General features: G+C 32.3%; 1 protein-coding gene across 1 annotated transcript in view; it reads left to right on the top strand.

Annotated features, from left to right (window-relative positions):
• LOC134237683 (uncharacterized) overlaps positions 1 to 26,391 on the top strand; it is a gene marked incomplete at its 3' end in the record, with an annotated part of 261,483 nt that overhangs the window by 189,648 nt on the left and 45,444 nt on the right. The window contains exons 2-7 of the mRNA XM_062719819.1: positions 12,030 to 12,134; positions 12,248 to 12,314; positions 12,403 to 12,653; positions 12,877 to 12,924; positions 13,153 to 13,743; positions 19,887 to 19,922. Of these exons, the coding sequence (XP_062575803.1) occupies positions 12,030 to 12,134; positions 12,248 to 12,314; positions 12,403 to 12,653; positions 12,877 to 12,924; positions 13,153 to 13,743; positions 19,887 to 19,922 (1,098 nt within the window). The remainder of the gene's footprint in view (positions 1 to 12,029; positions 12,135 to 12,247; positions 12,315 to 12,402; positions 12,654 to 12,876; positions 12,925 to 13,152; positions 13,744 to 19,886; positions 19,923 to 26,391) is intronic.

Genomic DNA, 26,391 nt, shown 5'->3' with positions numbered 1-26,391 from the left:
TATTTGCTGACAAGGTCATTGTATCTACCATAGAACTTACGAAAAGATGACTTTAAACAAGGCTGCTGATATTCTTGTTTCATCAACTAGCTTGTCAATAATTTACCTCGTTTTAGAAAATGTTCATACGTAGTGCATGCTCTTGCGTATCGAATCAACTGAGATATATATATTCCGTATGCAGGTGATGAAGGTATATTGCTGCATAAGTAAGGGAAGTTGACGATAGGAAAGTTAAAAGACATCACATTTACATGTATCATATAGCTTGGTTGTTAGATTACCATTAACGCCTTTTTCAAGTAAAATATCCAAGTATGAAACATGCGTCAGACTCTGTGATATCTTTTATCTCAAGCACATTATATTGTATCGATGTAGGACTGGATATTACCATTGTTAATTGACAATACGTCGTCCATATATCTAAAAGTCGAGTTGAAGACCACAGCAAGTGTTTTCTTCTTTTCACGCATAAGACTTTGCACAAATTCTTCTTCTTATGAATATAAAAATAGGTCTGCTAAAAACGGAGCGCAATTGGTACCCATGGGAATTCCAATAGATTGTTGTAATACACATGTACCTGGTTTCCAAAAGCCACATAGACATTGTCAATCAGAAACTCAAGTGAAGACAACTTCAGAGGACTTGTGTGTGCAATCAGAATGTGTTTTAACAAAATAATTTAGCAAATGACCAATGACCAGATTAGTAAATTTACGAGTTCCATTTTTATTGAAAAAGAAACTGTCAATGATATCAAAAAGTCTGGACTTTAATCGAAGGAAACGGTTGTGTATCAAGTTGAAAAGTCATAAGTTTTTAAGCTGTTGATTTTGGTAAAACAACTAAAACCTGAATTCAAATATTTCAGAATGGCGAATTCTTTGTTGACCTTTGTGCAGTCTATATTTCAGTGGCTGGTTTGACTTATTTACTTTCATGCAAGCTTCCTGCAAACTCCTGGGTTGTCAAATTTAATGTTTCCAACGAACTTGTTGCTCCTGTATATAGAGGCATGTATTTTTCTGCCATTGTTCCTGCAAACATTTTGAGTTCCTGCAATATGATATAGCAATAGGTGTAATGTCGACCGTAACATCGCAGCTAGCGACAATAATCTCAAGAACACGTACTCTTCTTGTGTACAATTTTGTTTGCTGAAGTCTGCAGCAAACATAACAGCCTCGTAAGGAATGCCCAAATTAGCAATTTTAAAAAGTTTATAACTATATAAAACTAGAACATAAAACAATGATAACTTATATTATTTTTAAATACTTTACTTTTAAGTACTTTACTGTGGTCCTTATATTTTATGGTTCCAAATATCCGTTTCTCGTTCCTTATTGTTGGAAAACAAAATTTACCAACATTCACCAATGGGCCGTCTTATTTAAAAATATGTTCATATTGATTATCGAATTATAGTTTGATTCAGTAACTGTCGTATGGCAACCACAGGTACTTGTGGACAGACCCCCCCCCCTTCAGATATGAAGCCCCGGGGCTTTATGGACATTTTTACTACAAATTATAGTATATTTATTACACGTATTCAAAGCCTCTCAGATATGAAGCCCCGGGGCTTTATGGACATGTTTACTACAAATTACAGTATTTTTTTACACTCATTCATCATGTGTATACTAGGAAAATAAAAAAAAAATTTTTACGATGAGTATTTTGAATCTCGTGGGGGGGGGAGGCATGTCCATCAATACCTGTAATCGCAAGTACCATACATATGACCAATATAAACAGCCAAAATATGTCTTGACGAGAAACTTGAAGATAAGATACAGCTAATTTATACTTTATCAAACTTTGTTTCCACTGTTTCCGATTGCCATATTTCGTTTTAAATCTGCTGTCGTTGTTTGCCTCGTCTGTTGCACACGACAGCCTAAATGATTTCACCAAACAAAATTAAACGCTTGCGGCGCTTTTATTAAACAACAAAAATTATCCATATTTTGAAGTTATGCCACACAGAGTCTAAATTTATTATATCCAACAAGAAATGTGACCGTAGAATAGCAGTTTTTATTATATTCGCTCAATTTGACCAATTTTTCGGGAACAACAATTAGAATCTAACTTTATTCTGTTCTTATTTTGTTTCTATAAGAAATCATAGTTCTATATTTAAGAGAAAAATTATTTAAGATAAGATCAAACGGGAATCGCCCAAACGAAAGTAAATGAATGTCATAAATAGTCAAAATCATTATATCAATTAGGTCTCTATCATAGCGAAAACAACTTTGCCGTCTGTTGTCACAGTTACATCGGTTGTCACAGTTGCCGGTAATAGGGTGTGGATAGTAGAGGTAAGCATAGTCTTTTGACTGGCCGCACATGTTGTGTTCATTGCATGTACGTATTGAAAAAGCAGACGGAACATCCCGTAGCCATATTAAGTTATAATACAAAAATAATAATTTGAATAATACAAATTATTACAATTCTACTAAGACCCAAATTTCTGTACATTTTATGTTCATGAATTTGTTTGTAGAGATATGGACAAGACAGTTGATACTTGTCCCACAAACTTGACAGAGACAGTGGAAGCCTCTACACGACTGGGCTGTGGTCGTGACAAGTATGGAAATGACCAGTATATGTGTCTCCCTAACTTAAAAACAACAAGTCTGGTAGAATTCTGTCATGATGGTAACATGGGCTATATACAAAGTGGTGAGTGTTATTTTAGGAAATCCTATTAATTTAGCTAAACAAATATCGTTTAGAGAGAATATTATCAACGGTCTTACATGTACAAATGAATGCTTTATTTCTCTCTTAAATTCCCCCGATTTAAAATGTATAGTGTGTCTTTTTGTAATAAATTAGAAAAGTAGCGAATTAAACGGTTGTAAAAGTTTTTTTGTTTAAAGTAAGAATAATACCTCAAAAATTGAGGTAGGATATTCAAAGGCCTTTTTGAAAATTTTGATTATCTTATTTTTAGTGGAAAATTCAGTGAATATTCCGTAGATCCTTGGTGACTGTAAACATTCTTAATGTATTTTCTCTATAGTATCACCTTTATAGAATCCCCATATTTCACTTGCATAATTCAAAATACTACTTGCATTAGTATCTAACAAAGACAGACGAGTAACATAATTAAAATGCACATTTTTCATAGATTTAAAAAGTTTAAACATACATTTCCGCCCCTGAGTAGTTAATTTTAACTAAGCTTTATGAAAATTACCTGTGTATGTCAGAGTGAGACCAAGATAAGTAAACTGATTAACAGCTTCAACTTCCTCATTTCCTCATCATTAAAAAACCATTCAATATTTTGATTCAAGCAACCAGAATTTCTAAATACTACTATTTTAATTTTACTTACATTTACAGATAATTTCCAATCATTACAATATAAATAAAGCACATCAAGCATTTTTTGTAATCCCTCAGGAGAATCGGGAGAACAATACCATGTCATCTGCATATAACTTTAAAAACCATGACACTTCTTGGAGACTAATATTTTGACATTTGGACATGATAAAAGCATTCTTAAAATCATTTAAATATAAAGAAAAAAGTAGAGGAAACAGAGCTTCTCCCTGAAGGACTCCATGTTATGCTTAAAAAAGTTACTAAAGTTGTTTTTGTATTTCACACAACTTCTAGCATTCTTATACAGAGCAGAGACCATATACTGTTTAAAAATTTTCCCTTGATCCCTAATGCTACGAGCTTTTGAAAAGGATAATTTCTATTTATACTATCAAATGCCTTACGGAAGTCCACAAAACAAAAGTAGAGATTTTTCACGTTCGAGAGATGTTTATCAATTATACTTTGCAGTGCAAGAATTGCATCTATGGAACCAACCCTAGGTCTGAATCCAAACTGTGCATCCGTTAAAATAAAGGTGCTTTCGGACCATTTCATAAGTATTTTATTAAGTATAGTCGTAAATATTTTTAACATACAACCCATGAGGGTAATCCCCATATAATTATCAGTTACATCTGGATCAGCCTATTTAAGAATAGGTACACATATTTTAAAATATTCATTTATCAAATTATCTTTACCTGGCGATTTTCTGCTTTTCAATCTAATTAAAATTGGATGTTAGATCCGCTCGCACACTCGCTACACTAACATCCAACAACATCCCATAGAGGGTCACGTCAGAAGTCAAATTCTATCAACCAATCAAATTGTTGCTGGCATAATCATCGGATATTTGTTGACGTTATCGAAGTGAATAAGTCTAGAGTTGTTCCGAATTTGACCTCTGACGTGACCCTCTATGGGATGTTGTTAGATGTTAGTGTAGCGATAATGCGATCGGATCTTACATCTAATTTTGATTAGATTAACTGCTTTTTAAACAGTTTATAACGTCTACAATTTCTTTAACAGTTATATTAACATCTAGTTCATCATTTACAGCATTCGTATCATATTCTGTATTCCAAAAATCAGTATATGTAACATCTTTACAAACACCTAGATTTCTGAAATGTTCAAAAAATCCTCTACACTAAGATTACAATTATTTTGTAGCTTACGATTCTTAAAAAAGTTTATAAAACTCCCTATACGAAGTGCGCCTCAGATATTCTAACTGGCTACCTTGACATCGCCTAAACTCACATCTTGCCTTATTCATACATTTTTGTATAATCGTTTTTATATTCAATCTATAATTGTGTATTAAAATGACTTCTATATACATTGAATATGTAAAGTTTCTCTTTGTAAATTATATACATCTCTTTACATCTCTCATTAAACCAGGGTTTATTCGTAACTACTTCCTTATATTTTTGTTTATTACAATATGGCTCAAAAACCTCGTTCAGGCAATGTGAAAAATAAGATAGATTCCGAGATATCGACACCATTCTCCATAGAGGATACTAAACCATTTAAATCGTGTAAAACAATTTGTAAATTCTCTCTCATTTCAAATATATTATCTTGATTCCATCTATAAAAGTAACCTGTACCACTTATCCTATTGAAATTCTGAGAAATTTGGTCCAGTGGTTCTTCCATACATTTTTTAAAAGTAAGGAATATTGGTGCGTGATCAGACCATTCATTAAAATCAAGAACTTTAAAATCGACTAAATGACCAAACAATTCATAATAAATTGTACTTGTTGACAAGGTCATTGTATCGACCGTTAAACTTACGAAATGGTGACTTTAAACGAGTCTGTTGATATTATTTCATCAACTCATTTGTCAATAATTTACCTAGTTTTAGAAACTGTTCATACGTATAGCAAGCTCTTGCGTATCGAATCCACTAAGATATATATACTCCGTATGCAGGTGATGAAGGAATATCGCAGTATATAAGGGGAGTTGACTATAGAAAAGTTAAAGTCATCACGATTATCATATAGCTTGGTTGTTAGATTGCCATTAACGTCTTTTTCAAGTAAGATATCCAGGTATGAAACATAAATATCAGAATCTGTGGTCTTTTATGGCAAGCTCATTAGGATATATCGTATGGACGTAGAAATGGAAATTACCATTGCTAATTGACGATACGTCGTCGACATGTCTAAAAGTCGAGTTGAAGGCCACACCAAGTGTTTTCTTCTTTTCACGCATAAGATTTAGCACAAATTCTGCTTTATATGAATATAAAAATAGGCCTGCTAATAATGGGGCGCAGTTGGTACCCATGGGAATTCCAATAGATTGTTGGAATACCTGGTTTCCAAAAACCACATAGATATTGTCAATCAGAAACTCAAGCATCTCTTTGATGTTAACTTCAGAGTACTTGTGTTTGCAATCAGAATGTGTTTTAACAAAATAATTTTGCAAATGGCCAATGACCAGATAAGTAAATTTACGAGTTCCACTTTTATTAAAAAAGCTGCTGTCAATGATATTGAAAAGCCTGGACCTTAATTTATCGTGGGGAATGGTTGTGTACAAAGTTGAAAAGTCATAAGTTTTTAAGCTGTTGATTTTGGTAAATTCTAGAGATTTCAAATTTTCGAAAGTTCTTAAAAATTTTTGAGTATCCACATCTGATTCAAACCACTTCTTGAATATATTGTTGCACAATACTCTTGATGTTTTTCCTTCACAACTGTCAATATTTGAATGAGAAGTAACGAAAAAAGGCTTGTCTGAACATTTACTGGAACCTGAAATGAATCTGTATTGGTAAACATTTTTATGAAATTTCGGAATCCAATATTTATAGGGTACAGCATAGTTAAGGTTAGAAAAAGGAGGCGGGAAAACTTAACTATGATATCATACAAAAATAGTCATACAACAATTCTTTAAAATACCACAAAATGAGGTGATTTGCTAATTTAACCTGTATGGAATCATCTAACTACATCAAAACTTACTAAAGCGTGCGGTTTTGTCGTTAGTTAAATCTCACATAACAGGTTTTAATCAAGTCACTGATCGAAATCCACTTGTCATTGTGACGTCATTTCTTAAAACGTTGCGTATTTTGTATGCAGTGAGAGGCAGATCAAATAATATTTTTTCAACGAAAAATGTATTCTATAATTAAATAAAATACTATTTACAGATATTCTATAGGCCATTTTTTCACGATTTTATTAATATATTTTCTGATTGTTACGTATTTAATTGTTGTTGCCGTATATATGTATGCACATACATCGGATGGTAACGTTGGGGGTCTTAATAAATCGATTTAGTGCAAGGTCATACCCTCAAAGGATCATAGTAAGCTTTTAAAATTCAACTCTTGAAGTATTAAGGTATCTGAAAAGTGCTGCGATCCTTATGAAATCTTGAAAATAATTTATTTATATCAATATTTCATGTTAATGACCAGCAAAAACTACATCATTCGGTCATACAAATATAATTTTAAAAATGATGAAATTGCAGAATTTAGAAAGGATCGCAGCACTTTTCAGAAACTACAATACGTCTTAAAAATATTTATAAACTAAACTTGGAATTTTAACTTGGTTATGCCCTTGCACTAGTGAACTTTATAGGTAACATCAATGCTGCAAGTAAATGTGCCAAAATCGCGTGACTTTCGCTTCACGTGACTAGTCTAAATATAAAATCTAATCGTCCTCGGTACGTAGTTATTAACCATAATTAGAATTATCCGATATAAATTATGTACTAAAAATAATCGCCATCCCGATTATGAATACATTTTTCATTACAAAATGTTGTCGATATTTCCATTGCGCACCTTAACTGTGCTGCGTAGTTCAAATTCATTTTGGCTCTGTGGAATATTAACTGACATATAATGTTTGAAGAATTTCTTGCTAAGAAAGGGAAGTATGAGTATAAGTAGGATTACCACTTGTAGAATTAAAGAGCTAAAGCCACGAACTATCAATATCTGCCTTTAATTTTAGACAAAATTTAAGTTTGAAATCACAAAGCCTATCATATGTCATTTTGTAAAACACAATGTCATGGTGCGCTACAAATAATTTTTTGGCACACAGGCCACCGTCATTAGCACATGCGCAGAGACAAATGTACCCTATGTAGTTAAAAAATGCTTAAAAACGCCGATTTTATGGCAGTTATTCCGAAATTTGAATGTGGCCACACTCAAGTACCCTTTCCAAACTTTGCATGCATAAAAATATTACATAAATGCACCTTTATGCAAAATATCTTAGAGGTACTCGCGTGTGGCCAATATGAATTTTACAATTTATGAACGTTGAGCTTTCAGAAATTGAAGCAAGGTCCTCCATTTTAACAGTAATTATAAGTTCATCGTATGCGTAAATACCCTAAATTAGTTATTAGTATATCAAATTTATTCTTGATAATTATATAATCCCCAATTTGTCAATAATATTTTAACAGAATTTCTTAAATTGCCATTAATATGTATTTCTTTCATATAACATTTAAAATTACGCTCTTTTCTTTCATGCTTACGTACATGATACCACGATGACGTCATAATGACCGTGAGGCCTACTGAATCTGAGCAAAAATAATTTGAAGAAGTTTGTCAAAATAATTTTATAATTAGAAAAAAAAGTGTTGAGAATTGATTTGTGCCGAGTTTCCAATTTGTTGCCAGCACTATAGATGTTGAATGTTATACCTTGTTTCAAATCTTTTTTATTAACATAAAAAAAGCCTAATCCGAAGTTGATATCTAAAATGCATGTAACTCTATGACTGTGTATTCTAGGATACGTAAAAGAGTAAATAGTTTGATTTGTTTACACACTGATAATTCAAATGAAGAAATAAATGGCATTTTTGAATATTATGCATTCAAGATTACAGTAATTATTAGTTAGCTAACATTATTTTAAAACTCTAAGCTCTAAAACGCTTGCTCTCTCTCTCTCTCTCTCTCTCTCTCTCGCTTTTCTCTTCTTTATTAGCCTATTAGGATGTCTTAGAATTTTTTATTTGGACTTCTAATTTACAAGATCAACTTACATATTTGACGACGTCTTTATGAAGTGTAAGAACCATTTCATGAATACTAAAAATATCATACAATTTTGAAAAGAGCTTATTTATAGAGACAGTTTTTACGTTAATTTAATTTTTGGCGGAAGGGGGAATGGGACAGCATACCTTTAAAAATAATACGACGCAGAATTTTTTTTCCCGAACGAAAAATAGAAAGAAAAATCTTTTGGTAATCTAATAACTCTGAAACAGAATAACTCCGGATGATCTATCCGCACACGTATACATTATAGAAGAAATACGTCTCGTAACTAGTCTACTATAGAAACTGCGGTCAAATGTGTCCGTAATTCTGTAACATCTGAATGCATTTTGAGGTAAATACCGAGATTACCCGATTTAAATAAAAAGGTTTGATATATGTCCTAAATTCTGTAACATCTGAATGCATTTTGAGTTAAATACCGAGATTACCTGATTAAAATAGAAAGGTGTCAAATGTGTCCGAAATTCTGTAACATCTGAATGCATCTTGAGGGAAAAAACGAGGTTATCCGAATAAAATTAAAAAAAAAGGTGTCAGACTCTCGATTTGCACATATATAATTTAAAAAAAAAAATAAACATTGATCTTGAACCCTAATTTACTTTTAGTTGTAATTCTTAATCACATTTAGGGTGGTCAGACATAACATGGAAGACTTGAGAAACGGGATAACTGAATTATCTATAGATAGAAGAAAATCTCTGCGGAAGTGATGTGAAAGTGTTATTTGGGGATGACAATTATTATAAATAAGTGTTAAAAAAATTAAGCTTTTATTTTCACTACATTCTATATACATATCACCTATATATATCCACATATGATATCTATATATGAACGCGAATTGGGACATATATTTTTGTTACCTAGAATGCCCCTTCACTATGACTAGTAGTTAGGCTGGTTTCGCTTCAAATATAAAAAAAAAACTGTGGCAAGGTAGTGATTTTCACGGATAAAGGAACAGGAAGAGAAAAAAAACGGCGATAAAAAAATCTTTTGAAAAAGTAGAGGAAGTGGTCGAAATATAATTCGTCCCATTCCCGGGTAGTACTATGTGCATGGCGATTTTAAATATTTTTTTATAAACACACATGATGTGATATTGGAGACAAGCAACAATCCTTTGCTTATTAAAATACTTTTTTACAATAAACATAGGCGCAGATTTGTTTTAATGCAGTACACAATAATATAATATGAAAGGATTAAAACGCCTTACCCCCCCCAAAGACAAAATAGAAGCGATAGCGATATAGAACATGAAAAATAAAGATAGTTAATCAATTAAAAAAGTTGCACTGTTTAATTTTGCTTAAAGGACAAGATAAATACCTGAAAGAAAAAGAAAAAAAAAACAAAATCAAAATGCGTGTGATATCAATATTATCTAGCGGACTACGAATTACCTGGTAATATAACTAGAAAAACTCGAATTTAGAGCTACAATCTATATATACTTTAAATCTTTGAAATCAAATTCATTTTACTTACAACCCCCTCCTTTTCTTTAAAACTTCACGAATTCTGCGATACATATATTTTATTGTCAAAATGCACGAATAAATCGGGGTTCGTCACATACACAAAAACATACGTACCCACTTTGATAATTCTATTTCTGTATAATAGGCCCAGATTCTTGTTAAGAAAAAGATTTTATAATCACTGCGCCTGGCTTCACTTTTTATTTATCCAGTCACAAAATCTGAAAACTTTTCAGAATTTATTATTTTAGATAATAATAATGCCATATAATGCAGTGACATGTATATGTCTTATTAAAGTATTAAATACTTTTAAAAATACACGTACATATTTCTGAAAAAAACTATTGTAAGGCTTAGGTGAACAAAGGTAAGCGGTTACTGTAGAATGTTCTATTGCAAAGGACTTTTTACGATGTTATGACGTTGCGTTACAAATAATGACGTTCCTCATGTAATTTCATTCAAAACAATGCCATACTGTCAAGTCTCTTCTTGAAAAAGTATAATAGATATCTAAAAAAGGAAAACAGTTCGGAAAAGCTACAAGTCTACACTATCTTTATTGAACTTCTCATTGATTTTTTAGTTAAGGCATATTTCGATGATTCGTGGCTTTAGCTCTTTATATAATGAGCCTTACAAACGAAGACAATATCGGCAGGGACCAGTACGTACTTATGTAATCTATCTAATTCTTTTTTTAACTTCTGGATTATTGAACACAGAAGGATAGATGGTTTTCAAATTGCCCCTCAATCTTTTAATACGTGACTTTAACATGGATCTGATGCATCTAATCCATTCTGACAAGGTGTCAACGTCTTCTTTTTCATATCTGGCCCATCGTCAGTCAAAGTGTTTTATCTTGGGACAAAATCAACACACTTTGAACAAAAGAGCTTTAAATTTGGGACACAGTCAACGCAATTTAAAACAATTTCAAAGTGCGTTAAGAGTGAACCTAGATATTTTTTTACCATGGGGATATTTGACGCACTTTAAAAAAAGACATGCATATATAGCAAAGAAACTTTAGACTTAGATTTTAGTAATTGAGAGAATCGTTTTGTAATATCTATATCATTCGAAAAAAAAAATACATGTACTCATTTTACCTCATAACCTCATTGAGAAAAAGTAGAAAACGAGCAGAAGGTCTCTCGGCAAAACTGTTTTTCCCTTATAAATTGTTCATAACCATCGGTAGCAATTTGAAATAGGAAACCCCCTGAAACCCCCTGGCCACAAGGTAAACCCAAATTTTCAATGCCTATATTATAATATGTATATTTGTGCAAAGCATTTGTGTGCCTAAGCCCCCTCCCCTTCCCGGAAGGGATGCCTACTCTTCACCCAAATAGATGTATGTACATAACTGGTATGTTTTTTTTTTAAACTATCAGTAAATATTAGTCTACATAAAATGCATGCAAAATGAAAAAAATAAGTACAGTAAAACATTTAAGAGAGAAAGAATTTTCAAAGTATGGAATTTTAAAAATCACTTTCACAACTTGAGGTGATTGTTTTGCCGAGGAGATATCAAACAGGTTCAATTATTCATCATACTAAAGATTTGCAAATATATTGAAAAAAAACCATACACAATTTTTTTTCAAAGTGTGTTAATATGGTCGATATTGAAAAGAAATTCTACTTTTTTTCAAAGTGCGTTGAATTAGTCCCGACTTTAACGCACTTTAAAAATGTTTTTCAAAGTCCGTAATTTTTCAAAGTAACAAACGTACCCAAAATCAAATCTGCATATTTTAACTCATTACATTTTCACATGGTGTTTTCCAATCTCTGGACTATTAGATCGAACTTTGAAATGAGAACTGAAAGTAATATATGTCTAGTTCATATTGATGTTTGAATGTGACATTTTTATTTAGGATGTTATTAAGTATATACATGTGTGTATATGTTTATTCTTTTGTACCAACGGTCATTTAATTTAAGCATATTGTTAACTTCCTCTTTCAGCAAGCAAAATCTAAGCCAGTGTTTGACAACGATTAGAGTTGATCCTTCTGTTTAGAATTCTTCAAATGTCTTATAATACTTTTCAGGTAATTGTTTGAAAACTGCAGAGGATAAACTTTTTATACACAAATGTTCCAATTTTGTTTCTGGCTGTCCTGATGTAGACTTCCGCAGTAACGAAATCTACAAATGTAAGGACCATTTTTTTCTTAAAAAAATATTATACTGACATAGTTAGACTTATCAAAAGTATGACTTTGATATTTGATTAAATTTAATTCTTATTTATTATGATTTATATCAGACCCTGCTTGTCAAAACATTAGTACAGAACATCGTTGTTATCTTGCTGATCCATCATGTCCAAATACGTAAGTAATAGTGTATTTATTGGTTTGAATTAAAAATCATTCTGCATGTAGTAAGGAGTTTCTAACAAAATTATTTTTCCCCAAAAAGGACATGGGATATATCTACTGAAGAAACAGCGGAAAAATTTATATCCAAGTCCACAACAAATCATGTAATATACAACACAACAGCAAAGAATATTCATACAACCAAATTCCAAGAAGATGACTCAGCACACATTGGGGCAATTATGGGCATTGTTGTTGCTGTACTGGGTCTTATACTGCTGTTGATAATTGTGAGGGTTGTATGGAAGAGAATGCACAAACAGAAAAGAAAAGAAAGAAAGGAATTTTTGAGTATGTTGTTCTATTATGCCTTACATGTATTCAAGAGTTTACTAGTCAGTCTGATTAATAGTTTGTTTTCAAATATAGAAAATTGTCTCAATTTAAAAAAACAAGAATAATAAAAACCGTCTCGCAAATTATAAAATGACATTTTTTAAATGAACACCAATATATTAATGCTTGAAAATAAAGTATTTTCCAGCCAATTATTGATAATATTTCTATATTTCAGCTGAAAAAGAAAACTTATTGATGGAAACAGAGGAGAAAGTTGTCCAAGGTATCTTGAATATGTAATATTTTTTTAAATTAAATTTCATTATATGTAATATTAGGGGAAAGAAAAAAATTCTAGTGGAATGTGTAGTCCATAGTTGCAGTTAAAAATGTTTTACCTGAAGCTGTGGACTAAATATTCCACTACATCTGAAATCGATTAGATAACAACAATAAAAATAAATCAACAACAGAAACTTACAATGTATTCATTGAAATATTCTTCTCATAGGGGCTACAAAGGGAGATGAAACAGGCACCAGTAGTAAACAAAACGAGAGCGAAAATGATATCACGCAGAGTGATGAAGGTAGTCAAAATGAAGAAATAAAATATTATATCCGCAAGGTTTACGTTAGTAGTGAAACAATGGGAGATAAAGTGGAAATTGATGATACTGAAACTCGAGTCCTTAATGAACCAAATGATAAGAAATATGGTGTCAATTTTGAACCAGCGGAAACGGATTATAGTAAATCAGAAAGTGATATTCATAGTGACTCAAAGAAAAAGGAGCATAGTATTACTGAGACTGATGTCAATGGTGAACTGCAGGAGAGGGGGCATGATGTCACAGAGACTGATGTCAGTAGAGAACTGCAGGAGAGGGGGCATGATGTCACAGAGGCTGGTGTCAGTAGAGAACTGCAGGAGAGGGGGCATGATGTCACAGAGACTGATGTCAAAGGTGAACTGCAGGAGAGGGATCATGGTATCACAGAGGTTGGTGTCAGTATAGAATCAGTGGAGGGGGAGCTTGGGATCCTAAGGAATAGCAAATCTAATATAGAAGGGGAGTTGGAGCTTATTCGAAGAATGCACAGTAAGAATTTATGTAAATTGGCACCTCTTTATTTCAGTCTTATATTAGCTTTTGCTATATAAAAGATACTGGATGAAAATTCCAGTTTCCGTAAAATGAAACTGTATGGGAACCTTAATGAACCATTCCTGTATGATTTTTGCAATGCAAACCATAAACCAAATAATAGTTAATTAAATTTAAACTTCAATGTTACAATACTTTTTTGCTTCAGTAGATTTCAGTTTCAGGAAACTATTTATTTCGATTCCATATGGTTTCCGCAATGCTGAAACAGAACAGAAATTCACTTTCAAAAGGGTTAAAAAATCAACTAACATTATATTTTGTTTTTCTTTAAAAATATTTTCTTTCTATTTAAGTCTACTGAAATACAAGATCCTTGTTTCACGTAAATATATATCGTTTATTTTTATAGTGTTTTTGGATTCAAAAACTTTTTATGACATACATAATAAGGAAGGGTGTGTGTGAGGGTGCGTATGTGTATGTGTTCATTTATTGTAAATAATGTTGTACTTACAGAATCAACAACTAATCAATGCACAAATGTAGTTCCGATACCATTGGTTACTTATGGTTGAGGTTTGATTTTCTTTGTTCAATTGAGAGATGTATATGTAGTGCTTTTTTAGCAAATGGAGAAAAATGATAGTATCATTTATAAACAAAATCGATTCCTCTCATCTTGTCCGAGTACAATCATTGTCGGGACATGTCTACGGATACATATAGAAGTCTTCTTAATATCACCATAAAAAAATACACGCAGATATATTTTAGTCTTGAATTGCAATTTAAAATATGAGTGTATTTATGCAATACGTCCACATACCTTAGCATTGTTTTAACTATTTTACATGGAATCGCCTTGGAATGGAAAAAAATATATGTTTGTGTCCCCGTTGTTTATATCTTCTATAAGTCAGCATCTTTTTCTTATAAAATCCATATTATTATAATGGTTTTTGTTTATCAAAAAAGAATAAGCATATCTATTTTACGACTACATTGATAATATTTTTATACTACAACGTTTTTCTAACAATAACGCGTGTTTCACAGCAATTAAAAACCTTTTATTAAAAAGTTAACTTTTAACATCATATATTTGTATTTGTTTGTTTGTTTATTCAGGAAATGGCACATGTCATATATGTAGCATAAGATAGACATATAAGAACAAAGCTGGCAGGAATCCAAAGAAATCATAATTTCATAAAAAATACAATTGTAATTAATAAAACACTAGCATTATGTCATAAAAAACAAGTACTTAAGATAAACACTTAATTCAGTATATCTAAAAGAGAATACCGGGTAACTATATACGTTTTGTACTAAGTATAGCCATGTACCTGAGGATGACCCATGAAACCAATAATGTGCTTATTTCCAATGGGGTCCTCATAGTAATTAACCTACTTAGCACCAAATGATATGATATGAATAATGATAAATAAAACATAAATAAATAAGACAATATGTATGTTTTAAGAAACTAATGGTATAAAAACTCATTTTCAGATATTGAGCGCATTTTAAATAAAAGGTGTTTTTTTTAATTCTTTTTTGAAAAGACCTTTGTTTTTGATGGATTTTATCTCATCTGGAAGTGAATTCCACTCCTTGATACCATTGGAATAGAAAGTTTCCGACTCTGACTTAACAATTCTTGGGATAAAAAAGTTCAACTTGCTGGACCTAGTTGTTCTGGTTTGTTCTTGTAGAGTTTTGAAAAAAAATGTTCAGATAAATAAGTTGGACATTTCTCATGAAAAATATTAAACACATGATTAAGTCGGAGTTGAGAAACTCTATTACTAACATTCATTCAAGAAGCCTATACTTTTTCAAATTCGTCAAAAGTAATTATCTTTCTTTGGTGGCTATTGAGTATAAACCTGATAACTTTATTTTGAGCAACTTGTAGTCTATTTTTCATATTTTTTGTTAAACCTTCATACCAACAAGAGCAAGCATAGTCAGAATGACACTGGATTAAAGCTGAACATAAATATTTATATCTAAAAAGAAATTTCAGTCGCTGATTTGTCTTGCTGATAATATTTTCAACATTTTTTTTCACCAGAGAGTACATTATCTAAAAATACACCCAAATATTCCACACATATTTTGTTTCAATTCTGACTACATTGCAAAATAAGGAAAAAGATTCAAGATTAAGATTATCAAGTTTTCTTCGAGTACCAAATAAAATGCTCTCCGTTTTACCCAAATGTAGGGAAATCTTATTGTCTACTAATCAATCTTGACAGAGTTATAACATACAAGAGAGTTTTTTAGAAATAACATTTGGATCTTTGTGGGAAAAAAGTAGAGCAGTATCATCAGCATATAAAAGTACTTTACATTCTAAGTCTATACAAGACTGTAAGTCATTGACAAAAATTAAAAATAAAAGAGGCTCAAGCAAACTTCCTTGAGGTACTCCGCGTGTCACATCGCATAATGTAGAATTTGTATTATTATTATTAATTTTACAAGTTGTTTCCTGTTGCTCAAATATGATTTAAACAATTCGATTGATTAAATACCAATAGCACTAAGTTTCTCACACAAAATACCATGATCAACTGTGTCAAATGCTTTTTGAAGATCAAGTAAAACCATACCGAAAATATGGTGAAATTGATAATTTTACTTAAAGTGCTGTTTCATTATTAAGAGCATAAAACGTTAAAGAGGACTATAACTATAATAAATGTAATGGTGCAAGGTCCCCGGTCTTCTGTTCAGTCCACAGGTTAAACAACATTTTAAACATGTCAAAAAAATTGTTTTGTTAAAAATGACATTTTTCAGAAAAAAGTGAGCCACAGGCTTCTCTGAAAATATTTTTAAGTTGGAATATGTCTAAAAAGCCCAAATTTCTGACAACAGTATATTGCTAAGCTAGCTGGTTCTGTACAGACTGCAGAATAAATGACATTTAAAAAAGTAAACCGAGTGATAATTAAGAAACATTTTCATTAGAAGAATTGCCAGCGAGGCGCAGTGGTTGGACAGTCTGCTCTAGAACCAAGTTGATGAAACAAGAATATTAACAAGCTCGTTTAAATGTATGTTTTTTTAGTTTTAAGGTCGATACAATGACCCTTTCAACAAATACAGTTAATCATTGAGTCAAATGCTAACTGAAGTTTTCCATACTAATTTCTAGTCTATTATTTATATACTGAATTGATGACGGATTTTGCCGTTATTTCCTGATCATGACATGGAGTACACGGCGGGTGTGACCGCTCAACAGGGGATGCTCTCCTCCATGGCACCTGATCTTACCTCTGATGTTTCGGAGGTCCAAGTTTGCTCTGCTCCTCTTATTCTATTGTTTTATTGAATTTTGAGCTTGAATACTGTTCGTTATCTCCATATCTTTCTCGTATAGTTCTCAGTGTCTTGCTGTGTGTCTCACATATGTTTTACGCGTCAATCGTTTGATGGTTATTTTCCTCTTGAAATATGAATTTTTGTTTGAAAAATGTCTGCAACTGAAGGAGAATAGAGCCACAATAGAAGATTAAGAGTTTTACAATGATAATGACAAAGAACGTTGTTTAATTGATTTGAGAAATGGACTGTTCTGCTTTAACCTATAGGTTTAGGCAATTTTTATATGAAGTGATTGTATGTTCAAATCAGTACCCACATTATTATCACAATAGGTCAGTGGAGGCCGACATATGGGAAAATGTATGTTTGAGTTTGTTCAAAGGATTTTCATGCGGTATCAATTAGGGATCAAAATTTTATGAGAAAAGAGCAGGAAATCAGATAATAAAATATGCAAAACATTTCCGTATCTTCTTTGTCAATAGATTGTTTCAATTAAGAATAAAATCATACGTAGTATCATACGTAGTTTTACATAGAACATCCAGGGGCATATCGATTCAATAAAAAGCATATATGCAGGTGACATTGCTGCCTTAGAAAGGCATGAATACATAACGTAAATACTTAACTTCTTCAGGTTTGATTTTTTTTATTTCAAAAGAATGCATATGACATATTTAAGCGTCCTAGAATTTCGGGTAGTACATATTCTAAATATGTTGAAAGATATAAGTGTTTCTGTTCGACTGAAATAATTTAAAATTTAATGTGTGTTTTTCTGGTTCATCAAATGATAAAGAGGGAGAATTTTACATATCATGATCACCGCTCTCTAGGGTTGAGGTTCAGCATCTTGCTGTAGATTGAGCAAAATATCAACGATATTGAGGATATTCACGCATGTTTTCGATTTCATTCTTAGGGCTATTACGCATCCCATATCATATTTGTAGGTCACCTGAGTAACTCAGGTGACCTATTGCTATCCGTTTTCGTCCGTCATCGTGCGTCGTGTGTCGTGCGTCGTGTGTCGTATGTTAACATTTGAACATTTTCAGCTTCTTCTCTGAAACCACTGAACCAATTTCAACCAAATCTAGTATAAAGCATCTATGGGTGAAGGGGAACAAAAATTGTGAATTTCATGGTCCTCGCCCCCCTGGGGCCTGAGTTGTGGGGCCAAAACCACTAAAATTATTGCAATCTTTAAAAATCTTATTCCTTACCCCTGGACATCAATCAGGGAAACTGTTGGCATGAATTTAATGAGCATTGAGTCCTCTACCAAAATTGTAAAATTCATGGCCCTGGGGTCAGGGGATTTAGTGCTAGGGTTGGGCTATATAGATTATATAGTGAAAATGCATTTCTTTGTGATTTCTTTGAAAATCTTCTTCTCCGCTCCTTGGTATTAAATAAACTAACTAAGTACATAGTAATGATGAGCAAGAGTGCATCTTCCAGATTGTGAATTTTATGGCCCCAGGGTCAGGGGTTCTGGTGTTAGGTTGGGGCTCTATTGATTAAATAGTGAAAATGCATTAGTCTTTGAAAATCTTCTCCTCTGCTTCTGGGTATTAAATAAACTAACTAAGCACATAGTTATGATGAGCAAGAGTGCCTCTTTAAAAATGGTGAATTTTATGGCCCCCAGGGTCAGGGGTTCTAGTGTAAGACGGGGCTGTATTGATTATCTAGTGAAAATGCATTTATTCTTTGAAAATCTTCTCCTCTGCTCCTGGTTATTAAATGAACTAAGTACATAGTTATGATGAGCAAGAGGGCCTCTTCCAAAGTTGTGAATTTAATGTCCCCAGGGTCAGGGGTTCTGGTGTTAGGAGGGGGGGGCTCTATTGATTATATAGTGAAAATGCATAAATTCTCTGAAAATCTTCTTCTCTGCTTCTGGGTATTAAATAAACTAATTGAGTACATAGTTATGATGAGCAAGAGTGCCTCTTCTAAAACTGTGAATTTTATGGCCCCAGGGTCAGGGGTTCTGGTGTTAGGTTGGGGCTCTATTGATTGAATATAGTAAAAATACATTAATTCTTTGAAAATATTTTCCTTTTCTTCTGGGTTTTATACCAATGATCCAAGTATATATATTTATGATGAGGAAAGATGCACCTAGCAAAGTAGTTTTTTATGCACCCTGGGTCAGAGGGGGGGGGGGGTACATAGTCTAAAAATAAATCAATGCTTTGAAATCAGCTCTTTGGTATTAATCAACCATGATGAAATTTTCAAAATTTTGAAATATGTGGCCCCTGGGTCAGTGGTTCCTTTGGGGTAAGGTGCACAACTGGGTATAAAGTGGAAGTGCATTTTCTCTTTGTTATACTTATCTACCTGTGGGTATTAAGTAAATACAGTAAGGATGAAAAGTTAATTATGAAAAGCAATGGTGCCTCTTTCAAAATTGTGGATTGTGAATTTCATGGCCCCTGGTTTAAAACACGAACCAAATTTGATTGTTTGAAAGTTGTAACATAATACTCAGGTGACCTATAAGGCCCGTGGGCCTCTTGTTATGACAAATAATTGTTTGCATAACATTTTTCTTACTAAAACAAAACCAGATGAACTCAGGACAAGATATCAAGGAGAATTATATAACGTACAGGTAATTTGCTTCCTTTCTTTATTTAGCTTTATTTAGCTAGATTCTATGTCTACTTCAAACGTTTAAGTAGTTGAGTTGATTTTAGACTAATAAGATAGACTATTGAATGTTATATTGATTTATTTCTTGATTATTCATGTACAATTTTTTCTTTCAGTTGGTGATTACAGCACGTGGAGGACACAGATATCAGGTGAACAACATACATATATCCACTACATGATTCGAATTAATTAACAAAATGATTCTAAAAACCAACCTCTATTCGCTTTTGAGAAATATCCACAAGTTTTGCGACCTACCTTTATTCGCGAATATAAATTGTGGCGAACAATTTATGTTGCCTTGTATTCGTACATACATGTAATGTTTCCTCAGTCGTTGATTGATTTTTAACAGTCGAATCGCGAATAAAAGATGAGGCAAATAATGATTGGTTAACAGTCACTGAAATATTTTTAAAAAGTTATTTTAGCGTCAATTGATTAGCTCATTTTGTGGACGTTTTTGAACAAAATATATCATGTTTACCTACAACAGAACTAAGATGAATGAATTTCAGCAAGTCCTTTATGTGACTAATTAATTGTTTTTTTTAATTTGAACTTGGTGTTCTGTATATTTTTCTTCTTCTTCTTTAATTATACTACATTCTTTTCTTTTCCCACTGGTTTACTTTTTTTGTTTTCTATTGTATATTTTAATATTGGTCTTATTTATTATTAAAAGGCAATAGGCACTATATGAAAATTTAAGGTAACTACTGTTATTAAAGGTAAAATTTAAGGTAAAAGTTTGTCATGTCTGTCTTTCGTACTACCGTCTTTCTGTCCTTTTGTCCTTCTGTTTGCCCTTCCGTCACAATTTGCCTTTAGCTCAGTTAAAATCTCATTTTGAAAGAAACTGTCCAAGATATTTTCATCAAACTTTATAGACGCATAGATATTGATGAGAGCTATGCAACTGCATTAACATGCTTTGATCTTTGCACTTCCTTTGATCTTGACCTCTTTTTCCATAAAAAGTGTTTAGCTCAGTTTTAACATACCTTTAAAAATGGTGTTATCAAACTTTAAATGTTGAAAAATACTGATGAGAGCTATGCAACTGCAATATTTTTTATCTTGACCTTTCATTTGACATTGACTTCACTTTTATTAAATTGTGTTTTAGGCAATTTTCAAGAAACAATTCAAGATGTGTTCATCAAACTTTGTATGTTGATACAAAATTGATGAGAAATTATCAACTGCATCAACATATCATATTTTTATGACAAATATTTGTTTGCATAAACATTATTCTTACTCAAACAAAATCAGATGAACTCAGGACAAGATATCAAGAGAAATTAGATAACGTACAGGTATCTTGGTTCCTATCTTTCGTTAGCTAGATTCTATGTCTTTTTCAAACATTAAGGTAGTTGAGCTGATTTTAGACTTATAAGATAGACTATTGAATGTTGTTTTGATTTATTCCTTGATTATTCATGTACCATTTTTTCTTCCAGTGGCTGATTATAACAGGTGGAGGACACAGACACCAGGTGAGCAACTTACATATATCCACTCCATGAATCGAATAAATCAATAAATTGATTCAAAATACCAACCTTTATTCGCTTGTGAGAAATATTCACAAGGTTTCCAACCTACCTTTATTCGCGAATACAAATTGTGGCAATCAATTTATCTTGCCTTGTATTTGTACATACATGTAATACATACATACATACGCTGTATGCAATAGTTCGTACAAAAATACAAGAAAGAAAGATGAAACAAGAATATTAACAAGCTCTTTTAAAGTCATCATTTTGTAAGTTCTAAGGTCGATACAATGACCCTATCAACAAATACAGTTAATCATTGAGTCAATTAGCAAATGCTAACTGACGTTTTTCATACAAATTGCTAGTCCATTATCTATATACTGAATTGACGACGGATTTAACCGTTATTTTCTAATCATGACAAGGAGTACACGGCAGGTGTGAGCACTCAACAGGGGATGCTCACTCCTCTATGAAACCTAATCCTATTTCTGATGTTTCGGAGGTCCGAGTTTGCTCTGCTCCTATTCTTGTATTGTTTTATGGACTTTGATGTTGAATATTGTTCCTTATCTCCATATCGTTCTCATATCGTTCTCATTGTCTTGCTGCATGTCTGACATATGTTTTACGCGTCAATCGTCAGATGGTAAATTCCCTCTTACATTTGATTTTCTGCATGATAAATTTCTGCAACTGAAGGAGAATAGAGACACAAAAGAAGATTAACAGTTTAACAATGATAAGGAAAGTTGTTAAATCGATTTAGAAAAGGAATGCTTTAACCTGCTTTATAGTTTTATGCAACTTTTATATAAAGTGAATGTAAATTCAAATCAGTACCAAAATTATAATCACAATAGGTCAGTGGAGGCCGACATATGGGAAAATGAATGCTAGGGTTTGTTAAAAGGATTTCCATGTAGTACCAATTAGGGATCAAAATTTGATTAGGAATGTGCAGAAAATAAGATAATAAAATATGCAAAACATTTCCTTATCTAATTTGTCAATAGCTTGTTTTAATTGAGAATTAAATTATACTTAGTATCATACGCAGTTTTACGTAGAACATCCACTGACATATCGATTCAATAAAAACCATAAATGCAGGTGACATTGCTGCCTTAGAAAGGCATGAATACATAACGTAAATACTTAACTTCTTCAGGTTTGATTTTTTTTATTTCAAAAGAATGCATATCACATATTTTAAGCGCCCTAGAATTTCGGGTAGTACGTATTCTAGAATTGTTGAAAGATATGTATGTGTTTCTGTTTGACTGAAATAAATTATATTTTAATGTGTGTTTTTCTTGGACATCAAATAATAAAGAGGAAAATATTTACATATCATGATCACCGCTCTCTAGGGTTGAGGTTCAATATCTTGCTATAGACTGAGCAAAATATTTACGATATTGAGGATATTCACACGTTTTTGTTTTCATTTTTAGGGCTATTACTCATCCTATATCATATTATTATGACAAATATTTGTTTGCATAAACATTATTCAGACTCAAACAAAGCCAAATGAACTCAGGACAATATATCAGATGCTTGAGTTTCTGATTGACAATATCTATGTGGTTTTTGGAGACCAGGTATTCCAACAATCTATTGGAATTCCCATGGGTACAAATTGCGCTCCGTTATTAGCAGACTTATTTTTATATTCATATAAAGCAGAATTAATGCAAAATCTTTTGCGTGAAAAGAAGAAAACACTTCCTGTGGCCTTCAACTTGACATTTAGATATATCGACGACGTATTGTAAATTAATAATGATAATTTCCATTCCTACGTCGACACGATATATCCTGGTGAGCTTGAGATAAAAGATACCACAGAGTCCGACACCTCTGCTTCATACTTGGATATTTTACTTGAAAAAGACACTAATGGTAATCTAACAACCAAACTATATGATAAACGTGATGATTTTAACTTTTCTATCGTCAACTTCCCTTACTTATGCAGCAATATACCTTCATCACCTGCATACGGAGTATTTATATCTCAGTTGATTCGATACGCAAGAGCATGCTCTACGTATGAACAATTTCTTCAACGAGGTAAATTATTGACAAGCAAGTTGATGAAACAAGAATATCAACAGTCTCGTTTAAAGTCATCATTTCGTAAATTCTATGGTCGATACAATGACCTTGTCAGCAAATACAATTTATCATTGAATGAAATGCTGACTGACGTTTTTCATACCAATTGTTAGTCCATTATTTATACACTGAATTGACCACGGATTTTTCCGTTATTTCCTGATTATGACAACGAGCACACGGCGGGTGTGACCGGTCGTCAGGGGATGCTCACTTCTCCATGGCACCTGATCCCACCTCTGGTGTTTCGGGGGTCCGTGTTTGCTCTGCTCTTGGTTTGTATGTTTGTTTAGTGGCCATTGAGATTGAGTGCTGTTCGTTGTTTCCATATCCTTCATCAAGAAGAATTAGATAACGTACAGGTATCTTGGTTCCTATCTTTCGTTAGCTAGATTCTATGTCTTTTTCAAACGTTAAGGTAGTTGAACTGGTTTTAGACTTATGAGATAGACTATTGAATGTTATATTGATTTATTTCTTGATTATTCATGTACCATTTTTTTCTTCCAGTTGGTGAATACAGCACGTGGAGGACACCGATATCAGGTGAGTAACATGCATATATCAACTCCATGAATCGAATTAAATCAATAAAATAATTCTAAAACCAACCTCTATTCACTTGTGAGAAATATCGAAAAGTTTTCGACCTACCTTTATTCGCGAATATAAATTCTGGCGAACAATTCATGTTGCCTTGTATTCATACATACATGTGAGTTTTCCTCAGTCGTTGATAGATTTTTAACAGTCGAATTGCGATTAAAAGATGAGGCAAATAATGGTTGGTTAACAGTCACTGAAATAGTTTTAAAAAGTTATTTTAGCGTCAATTGATTAGCTCATTTTGTGGACTTTTTTGAACAAAATATATCATGTTTATCTGCAACAGAACTAAGATGAATGAATTTCAGCAAGTCCTTCATGTGACTGTTTAATTGGTTTTTTTTTTTAAATTTTAACTTGGTGTTCTGTATATTTTTCTCCTTCTTCTTTAATTATACTACATTCTTTTCTTTTCCCATTGGTTTACTTCTTTGTTTTCTATTGTTTATCTTAATATTGGTCTTATTTATTATTAAAAGGCAATAGACACTATATGAAAAGTTAAGGTAACTACTGTTATTAAAGGTAAAATTTAAGGTAAAAGTTTGTCATGTCTTCCGTACTACCGTCTTTCTGTCCTTTTGTCCTTCTGTTTGCCCTTCCGTGAAAATTTGCCTTTAGCTCAGGTAAAAGCTCATTTTGAAAGAAACTGTCCAAAATATTTTCATCAAACTTTATAGACGCATAGATATTGATGAGAGCTATGCAACTGCATTAACATGCTTTGATCTTTGCATTTCTTTTGATCTTGACCTCTTTTTCCATGAAAAGTGTTTAGCTCAGTTTTAACATACCTTTCAAAATAGTGTTATCAAACTTCACATGCTGAAAAATACTGATGAGAGCTATGCAACTGCAATATTTTTTTTACCTTGACCTTTCATTTGACATTGACTTCATTTTTATTAAACTGTGTTTTAGGCAGTTTTCAAAAAACCATTCAAGATGTGTTTATCAAACTTTGTATGTTGATACAAAATTGATGAGAAATTATCAACTGCATCAACATTTTTTACCTTGACCTTTCCTCTGACCTTGACTTTACTTTCCCTAAATTAGTATCAAAATTCATTTTCTAATACATGTACATACTGATATAAGCAATTCAATTGCATCAACTTTTTTTACCTTGACCTTCATTTTGACCTTGATCTCACTTTTATCATGTGTTTAAGCTAGTTTTAGATACAGTAAACCATTCATAATATTTTCTCAACTTCATATGCTGATACAAAGTGATAAGAGCTTTTCAACTGAATCAACATTTTTACCTTTTTCCTTTAACCTTGACCTAACTTTAAAGAAATAAGCGTCAAACTTCATATGCTGATACATACTGATGTAAGTAATTCAACTTTATCACTTTTCAATATATTCTGATCAAATTTCATACACTAATGCAAATTTTCTTGTTCCACTAATAATATACCCTCGAGGCATTTATGTCCTTTGGACATATTTCTAGCTAAAGTTTTTGTTAAGCTAACTTTCATGATAAAATTTGCTTACCCCTTACTGACCTGGAATATTTCTGCTTGCGGTTCGAGATGTTGGAAATATCCACAATTGAAAGCGTTCGAGTTAATTGTTTTATGATATTGATCAGTCAAACATTCCATTCTATGAACGTACGCATCACATAGTAAGAAAAATTTTCAATTTAATGAGACAAAACCTACGCTCTTCAATGAAAGAATAATATCAATTTAAGCAATAGGCCAGATTGAATCTCAAGGAAATTGGAATTTTATCACAGTTATATTAACTCATACCCCATTTGAATCTGACAAATAAATTTCACGAAAAACTTTAAAACCTTTTAGTATTAATGGGGATTCTTCCCCATAGTTTGCTGAGAAAACAGCATTTAGAGACAAAGGCCTAATTTACAATACCACTTTGATACATGTCCTTAGGTATAAGTAAAAACGCGTCGAGGGGGGACTTAGGATGATCCTAAGATATTTCTTTACATATTCATAGAAAATATTTAAGAAAAACATACTCTGTAGGTATGATAGACGAAATATATTACACAAGAGAATAATTATGGGGAATTTATGTTTTAATAACTTATGAAATGAAATTAGAGACACAATTGCCAGTAAAGAAATGTTTAATTCATGGTTGCTTAGTCGATGGAGCATTAGCTCCGTAATCAGAATGTTATGTAGGGTCAACTCATGACTGACAAAGATATATTAATTGTTATTACCCCCTCCCCCCTTTAAGCCACCTATTTCTGTTGAAAATCATGAAAGTCTGTCAGAAAGGTCTGGAAACACATTTTTACAGGGCATGTTTTCAGAAGAAACAGACTATAGCAATTTCCTGTTTACTGCCAATTTTATTTGTAAAACCGGTTCTACCATATAAC

Source organism: Saccostrea cucullata, unplaced genomic scaffold (genome assembly GCF_032062105.1).
Source record: "Saccostrea cucullata isolate Sc308-1 unplaced genomic scaffold, CSIRO_AGI_Scuc_v1 ctg731, whole genome shotgun sequence".
NCBI lineage: Eukaryota > Metazoa > Mollusca > Bivalvia > Ostreida > Ostreidae > Saccostrea > Saccostrea cuccullata.
The sequence above is the reverse complement of the archived record's forward strand: the minus strand, read 5'-3'. Positions and strand labels throughout refer to the sequence as shown.